Source organism: Notothenia coriiceps, unplaced genomic scaffold (assembly GCF_000735185.1).
Source record: "Notothenia coriiceps isolate Sejong01 unplaced genomic scaffold, NC01 NC01_scaffold00002154, whole genome shotgun sequence".
NCBI lineage: Eukaryota > Metazoa > Chordata > Actinopteri > Perciformes > Nototheniidae > Notothenia > Notothenia coriiceps.
Genome location: NW_011334855.1, coordinates 42 through 8,846, shown reverse-complemented (window position 1 = coordinate 8,846; position 8,805 = coordinate 42). Strand labels below are relative to the sequence as shown.

The window sequence follows — 8,805 nt, the reverse complement described above, 5'->3', positions numbered from 1 at the left end:
TTAAACTAAGTTAACTATCTAAAGACTCAGAGAGTAATTTACCTCACCAGAGCTGTAGTTATCAGCCTCTCAGTCTGACAGCAAAGGACTTTCCCTGACCTTGTTGTTGAAACAGCTCCTTATATCCGTTAGCGCAGCTAGCTAGCACCAGATGCTAACAACAATACACGTAACCGGTGCGCGCGCTTTCTCGCTCGCTCGCGCCACACATACACCAACACACACCCTCCCGAGCTTGAATGACATACAGAGACCAATGGAGGGCATTAGTATGATCTGTATGAAAGTGGCAATGTCGGCAGGCCACGTCATGTAGACAGCCAGTCACCCTCTGTGAGGCAGAGTCAGACCCACATTTGCGCCGCGTTGCGTTTACAATATATACGTATATTGCCGGCGGCTGAGTACCGGCATTTTACTGAGTACCGGCATTTTACTGAGTACCGGCACCTTGCCGGTACTCAGTAAGAAGTGCCGGTACCACATGGGTAAAAATCAGAAGTGCCGGTACTGCGTACCGGTGAGTACCGGCCCAATTCAAGCACTGCTTTCTAGTCAGGTATTAACTATCATTTCATAGATTTGTATAACAAGAGGTTACTCTATGTCAATCAATCAATCAACAACTTTATTAATCCCGCAAGGGGCAATTGGTTATGAGCAGTTTATGTCATGTACACGGAACATACAGGAAGAAAACACGGTGGATGTGTGATCCAGCATGCACAATACAAGGAAAAGTAAAGTGCATGAGGTTGCACTTTGCAGTATATTTGCATATAGTAGGCCTACGTGTCAGAGTTGTTGCATAATGTGAAGCAAGGTACACACAAGTTGTATACATATGAATAAGGTGTTAGGTTTAAAGCACAAGGGTAAGGTGCGGGGTTTAGGCGTGTATTAAATAATGTAGTAAACAACTTCTTTACATTACTATTTAAATGTAAAATGAATACATTGGAGATGCCCTCTGAAGCTAAAATCAACTACATTTCCAAACAATATGCCAATCCGTTTATAAGATTAGCTTCTTCCGTGTTTCCCTGAGACACCTGAACGCAGCGCTCGGTTTACACTAAGCCTGTCCGTTAATCGCTTCTGTCCGGTTCCCGGGATCCATCCTCCTGCAGTCAGCTGGTCCTGAACACTCTGTGAGACACACACACTGCTCTGACACCAGGAGGAGGCTGCTGCTAGCGTCATGGCGATGAAGATGGATTTAAATAGCATCATAGAGCAAATGGAGATCGGAGAGCAGGACTCAGCTCTGACGGCTCTGCAGAGCTACAACCAGGAGGTAATCACGTGACGTGCGCCCTGCATACATGCATGACGTTTATCATACACATATGTTCTGCTTATGCTGCCTGGCTAGCTTAACTTTATGTCAGATACAACACCTTTCAGGTCAGAGGATGGTGCTGCCTTCAGGGGAACCAGGGCTTATGGGCACACTGTTTCTGTTTCTATATTGTTAGTAAAAATCAGAATCAGAGAGAAGCATCAGAATCAGAAACAGGTTTATTGTGTATGGTGGATACATAAACATTGTTAAAGAAGATACATTGTAAGAAAAAAATATATATATATAGTATAATATGAAAAAAAAACTCTGAATAAGATTAACTATGTGCATTATTGTTACGAAAAGTGGAGAGCTGTCCAGATATTAAAAGCTTTGTATACAAACGTGCAAAAATATTCGCAGGGTTGTGCAGGACTGACAGTAAGCTACTTAAATGAAATGAATAGAAACAAGACATTGTTCACAACATGTGTTTTCCCTAATTTGACAGGTGAAACCGTAGAGCTGTCATAATATCATATTTAACCACACAATTATGGTGGCCCAAAGAATCACAACAACGTTATTATTGCGATAAATCTATGGAAAATAAACAATTGTTTGACTCGTGCATATTGTCACCTCTACAACCTTAAAGGGGCCCTATTGTGCAAATGTTCAGGTTCATATTAGTATTTTGTTCCTCTAGAAAAATAAAGAGCTGTTTGAACATTAAAGCATGTAAACATGTCATTCACATGCTTTAATGTTGTGTGTGGGAGATAAACTCCCTCTGCAGGGAACACAGGGATTGCGGCCTTTGCAGACCATTTACATGCACTAAAACCTATAGAACACATTAGAGGAGATGGAAAACTGCTATAACGAAAAAAGAAAAAAAAGCAGGTCTTTTTTTTCACTGCAGGTGATATTAAAATCCTTTTTTAGCCTAACACTGGTTTCCACCAGACTCAAGAATTTCAAACTGAAACTTAAATGTTGAAGTAAAGTATTTCATTTCCTATCCTGGAATCACTATGCCAGTTTTAAAGCTGTATCACATATTTGACCACTTTTGGGAAGCAGAACAGTTACACCTCCAGCACTCAGAGCAGCGTCAGAAATCTTTTGGAGGCATCTGTCCCTGCGTTTATCTTCAGTCCTGAGATAAATATATATAACGTCATCACTGCACTACTCTATAATGTATTGGTTTGCAATGTTATTATTTTAAAGAAGACAAAACTTATCCGAGACACATGAAGAAAAGGATTCGTGACAATCATGCATCCATTAATGCCTGAACTAGCAAGGGCATAAGATATTATATACTGTAGAAAAACATATACATAAATGTTAACCTGAATAATGACCTAACACATGGATTATGTTTTATTCGCACCATTAGTTTTGAGTTTTCTGTCCTAGCTTTCACAACATTCTTTTTCAGGAGAATATCAACTGTAAATAAACCAAGAGACATGCAGAGAAGGTGAAAATACTTTTTTTTAGCCCACAACCTCTCTCAGGTGTCAATGTGTGTCAAACGTTTGGAAAACTATGTAGCCTTTAGGAAGCACTAAGGAATACAAAACAAAAAATAAAAAACTGATTTTTAACTCTGAGGGAGACGTGTCTTCTCCACCTCCAGTGTCATATGAATACAAATGTGACAGATTATTCTGACAAAAATTATTTGTGTTATTTCTGAAATACTTTTTTCTTGGTAGATAATTCGTAGTTTTATGTCACAGTTTAAGAACCAAAGAGGCAAGAACTTGGCTCAGTTTGTAAGTAGTAATTTTTCGCATGTAAAATTAAAATAAACTCTACAAATAAAGAATTAAAGCATAAGAAAAATAAAAAGTAAAGAATCAAGACGATCTAGATTTAGAATAATTATTGCATATGTCATTGTGAGGAAAAATGAAAGTGTGCATTAAACCCGATGATGACCATCAGATCTTTAACTCCCATAAAGAACCCTGGGTCATGACAGGGAGAGCTCTGTGCTACGAGGGGACCCAGTGTGAATGTGTCTCACACGCCTGTATATAATGTATGTTTATGATTTTTTTTCTGATCCCATCATGTGACTAAGTGAGCCCCAGGTGCAGCAGGCCGTATAATTACCAAAATGTATTTGGGCAGCATGCACTTCAGTGTAATCTGCTACGCTAGGTTTTCCAATATAGAGCCCTCAATCTTCATCTGACTAAGCACCAGCTGAGCTTCAGGCTGTCTGCTAACCAGCTGAGCTCTGCATCATGCTTCTCTCCGCCCGGTCAGCTGTGTGGGCGTTGATCTTAGAGACAATTGGATTAGATTCTCTGATACACAAATACAGTCTCCTACGGCCCGGTCAAATCCTGCCCTACTAAACCCTTTAACACTGAGCAGCTTAGAGCTACAGGCTGTGTGGAATAGGCTGTGTTATATCTTGCTATGCTCACTTTTCCTCTGATGTTAGCCTGCTCTGGTCCATTCACCATGTTGTGTATGACAGTCCTGACATCAGAAGGAACACGTAAAATACATAAGTGAAACAAAAAGCGCTGCATAACGTTACGTGCGCTGGAACAACCGTTTGAAAAGTGTTATGTTCCAGAATGCAGCACTACCCTCCATTCTTGAGCTTGGCAGCAGTCCGTCTGCTATATTAGCTTTTTTTACTCTTTCAAAATGTTAACTTTGAGAACTGCTGGCTCAGCTTTGTGAACCACTTTGGTTTTCAGATGTTGCCTAAATGAAAAGCCTAAGGAACTTATGTTATGATGTTTAAAAAAGAAAAGTAAGATAAGTTCTATGTTTAAAATAAAGGTTTCTAGTCTCGACTGCTCAAAACACTTCACAACACAAACAGCATTTAGTTATTCACACACACACATCTATACACTTCTGAAGGTCACCATACAAGGAGCCACCTGCTCCCCAGGAGTGATAAACAACACACACCTTGGGCACAGCCATAATGATAGTAAGTTTGGGTTCAGTATCTTGCCCAAAAGACTCTTTAACATGTAGACTGCAGAGCCTCACAGCCAGCCCGTCTGCATTTTGTGTAGGCTACCTCAACCCTAACACTATTAATGTACCAGAAAAACCACAACATAAAAACTAGCGTTAACAAAGGCTCAGGTCGGATGTGTCTTGGCTACAGCGACTGCTTTCCCTCTCTTCCCAGACCTTACTGCTCTTTCCCCTTTTCTGTTTTGGCTCTTTCTCTTTATCTCACACCTTTATTTGTGCCTTCTGCTTTTCCTTCTTCAGATGAACCACTGCTTCACATTCAACAAGGAAGACGAGCAGGACAGAAAGGTATTCCTTAGCTTCCAAACTTTTATTCCTGATCTTTTACCTTTGAAGTTTAGTCAAGGTATTTTTCTGTTGATGGATATTTTCCTCATTCTGGTTGGTGATCCAAATGAAAAGTAGCACTATTGCCTAGTTCTTGTGTAGTTGTGTAATTTACTATTAGATGGGGCGTTTAAAGTATTTTAAGCAAGCTATTACCTGGTTAATTTAGTCATTCATTAAATTGTAGCTGAATACATAATTAACATATATTTTCTTAAATGAAACAAAGTGAGATAAATATGGATTTGAAATAACACTGAAATATATTTGCTTAAAAACTAAATTAAGAAAAAATGTACGTGGTCTGAATTAGGGCTGCTCGATTATGGCAAAAATCATAATCTCGATTATTTGGGTCAATAATTGTAATTGCGATTATTAAATGTGATTATTCATTGACTTTGAAAACATCCATTTATTGGAGAAATGTGAACCGTATGTTTTTAACAGTTGATTACCCTGAACTTTAAGTATAATTCAACTGAAAAAAAAAAAAGATATATAAAAAAAAAAAAAAAGTAATAATAATAAAAAAATAATCGTTTTATTTCGATTATGTTGTTTTCGTAATCGTTGCAAGCCTTAATCGTAATCGCGATTAAAATACGATTAATTGAGCAGCCCTAGTCTGAATGCCCCCATTTAAAATGTGGAGAAAGTTTCATATTTGGACATTTCAATTAAATTAAATAACAAATTAATCAAATGTAAGCACTCAGTATTCAAAACCATAATTCAAATTGATTGAATTCAATGAGCTCAATTCAGAACTGAAAATCCAAGTAAAGTCAAAACTTCCACTTTCTGCTGCGTTGGTGAACACATTCAAAATGCTAAATCTTTATATATAGAAATGTCAAAACTTAAAACTGACATTTATAATGGGAATAAAGATGAGATCAATTCAGAAATAGGGTTTGCAAAGTAACATATTTTAAAGTGTATTTAAAGGTGACCTATCATGCAAAATGCACTTTTGTACATCTTTTATACATGAATATGTGTCCCCGGTGTTCCAGGGAATTCACCAAGTGTCAGAAAATACAACCCTCTCTATTTTCCTATATACCCAAATCTCTTAAAAAGGGGCTGCAACGGATCTGATACAGACTGATTCAGATTTGAACACTTCTGTGACGTCACAGAAGTGGCACTACGGCTATTGGGCCAACTCCACCAATCAGGAGGAGACAGCCACGGACATTGCCATTCGAAAGCGCTGGAGACGCTGTAGTACATATGCCAGGCTTGTAGATGGTGCTGTTCTCACAGAATCAGCCCATGCAAAGACAGTGTTAAATTGAGCGAAATGAGGAATGGCTAAAATGCATGATCTGTTTGGTATTTTGAAAAATAAAAAGTATAAATATGCCTTATATAGGTATGGTCCTACACTATATTATTCAAATATAGCATGATAGGTCCACTTTAAATATAAAAAGTGCAGTCACTATCTAATGAGGTCACTTAGTGTATCATTTCTCATAACACTGAATCTGACCTGATGTATCCGTTGTGTGATGCAGGTCCTGGGGGAGTTGGTGATGGGGTTCCTGAACCGGGACCTGCAGCCCTCCTGTCACCTGGCCTGTCTGGAAACAGTCCGGATCCTGTCCAGGGACCCTCTCTGCCTGGACCCCTTCACCAGCCGCTCTGCCATGTCCACTCTGGCCCGCTTCGCCGGCATCGCCGTGTCCAGTCCTGGGGGGGCCCACAACCAGGGGGAGGAGGGCCAAGGTGATTCCAGACAGCTGTCCCAGGTTTTAGACTGGAAGGCCTTCATCCTGGTGCTCCTGTGATTTTTGAATGTCCAAACACAAAAATAGATTTGGTGGCATTAAAGGATAAAAATACATTTTCAGTCTTATGTTTGTAGTTTTGGCCATTAAAAAAAAATAAAAGTGTTATACTCACAGCAGTAATAGCGAAGATCTGGAAACAGGTTGGAAACAAACTTCCAGATTTGACAAATGCTGACACTTGGTTTGGATTAATTGTACACTTGGATAAAGTTCCCCCATATCCCCCATATTATATTGATATTTGCTGTGTGTTGCTCATCATTTCTGTGGGTTTTTGTAGAAGGTGAGACAGGAGACAAGATTCAAAGTGTCATGAAGGCACAGCACAAATTTGTTCTACAATTACTAAAATAAATCTTGAGATATAGAAGCTACTCGGTTTATCATTTGCCCCAACCTTTTAATAAATAAAAATTTACTCTGTTAATTGCCTTCTTCCTATTCCTAGCTGAGGGTGAGGAAGGAGAGAGGGGAGAGGCAGCAGAGGAATGCAATGAAGAGGGGAAGGAAGCCTCCCCCCCTTCAGAAAACGCTGACCAGGAAGTGATTACTGAGGCTCTGAAGTCCATCTGTAACCTGCTGCTGCACAACCAGACAGGACAGGTCAGTCTGCCGTTGTCTCCTCAAACCTACATTTATATACATTTGTCAGAGAATAACAAGTGTTTTGGTTGGTGATCATTTATCAAATATGTCTGTATTGATGATGGATGACAGGTGGTCGCAGCAGATCTCCAGCTGATAAAGGGCGTGGCAGAGAGGCTGAAGCAGTGTCATGATCCCATCTGGAACCATGAGGTATGGACGTCAGTGAGACATGTGTTATAATGTGTGGGTGGGGGAATGATTACTCTGAGAGTTAACTTGACAACGTTTAGAGTAAGGTTGTAGTTAATGCACATATTGAATAAGCCAACACGTGCCGACTCTTGCTTCAAGTCTGTCCTATCTTTTCCAATTTTGTCTGAAACATAGCCATGAAACGTTATAGTATTATGTATCTTTGCTATTTCAAATTGGTAAAATAAGATCATACCTTTTAGAAGATTGGGATTCAGCACTGGTGCTAATGCAATACCTGAGTTTGGTACAAAAACCAAAACAAATGTTGTGATACCTAACTGTTGAAGGACATTCGGTTCTTGTTTTGGTACGTTAGAATTTTTAATGCAACATATTTGTGTCAAATTATCACTGTGGTCGGGTATCCAGCCATACTCTGAACAGGGAAAGATAAATAGTGAATGAGTGTCCCTGCTCTGTGCCCAGGTGCGTTTCTTTGACCTGCGCCTCACCTTCCTGCTGACGGCCCTGAGAGTGGAGGTCCGGGCGCAGCTGGTCCAGGAGCTCCACGGCATAAGTCTGCTAAGTAACTGACTTCCTGTTTAACTGTTGACCTGGAAAACCAACAGCAGTTGTTTTGGTTACAAATGTTAAGAGGCAACTATCCTAAAATGTTTCCACTTCCAGTTGCCTCATATCGAAGTCAACATTTTTTTGGATGTCTTTTTGGTTAGATGCCTGAAATAAGGTCTATAGTCAAGAGATGTAAAAATGTTTCTACGATATAAAATACATCAGTAGATACCCCATTTGTGATGAATGTCTGAAGCTTCTCTATGTCATAGAAACAGCGGTTGCTAATAAGTGACTAAAGGGAGACAATGACGTCTCTAAAGTGTGCAAATCCTTTAAAAGGGTTAACCCACAGAAGGCTCCTGGACCTGATGGCATCCCTGGCCGTGTTCTCAGGGTGTGTGCAGTTCAGCTGGCAGAGGTGTTCACAGACATCTTCAACAGGTCCCTGCTGCAGTCTGTAGTCCCCACATGCTTCAAACACTCCACCATCGTTCCTGTCCCCAAAATAACAAAAATTACTCGCCTCAACGACTACCGCCCAGTAGCACTCACCTCCATCATTGTGAAGTGCTTTGAGCGGTTAGTCAAAACCTTCATCACCTCCTCCCTCCCTGACTCTCTGGACCCCCTGCAGTTTGCCTACAGAGCAAACAGGTCCACAGACGACGCCATAGCACTCACCATCCACACTGCCCTCTCACACCTGGACCAGAGGAACGCTTATGTGAGAATGCTGTTCATTGATTACAGTACTGTTCTCGTTTCAACGTATGGATATTGAAATTAACAGCCAGCTAAACTCTCCTCAGCATCATTCCTCCAAGGAACAGGCAGGTGCTGTATTTGGCAGGAATTGTAATGATACGAAGTGTGAAACTGAAACAAAATACATTTCTCCATAAGTACACATAAAACAATATGTTCTTAACATTTACAGAATAAATGTACTTTTTACAAGAGCAGGTTATTGCAGGTAAATATGCAATGCAACATTACACAGCA

The 8,805-nt window shown here is 40.1% G+C and overlaps 1 protein-coding gene across 1 annotated transcript; it reads left to right on the top strand.

Annotated features, from left to right (window-relative positions):
- Positions 1 to 1,070: 1,070 nt before the first annotated feature.
- Positions 1,071 to 7,915, top strand: LOC104965980 (synembryn-A-like). The gene is made up of 6 exons (XM_010795065.1): positions 1,071 to 1,297; positions 4,556 to 4,603; positions 6,169 to 6,379; positions 6,893 to 7,047; positions 7,162 to 7,242; positions 7,714 to 7,915. The coding sequence occupies exons 1-6, from the start codon at positions 1,202 to 1,204 to the stop codon at positions 7,819 to 7,821; spliced, it is 699 nt and encodes a 232-aa protein (XP_010793367.1). The 5' UTR covers positions 1,071 to 1,201; the 3' UTR covers positions 7,822 to 7,915.
- Positions 7,916 to 8,805: the final 890 nt, after the last annotated feature.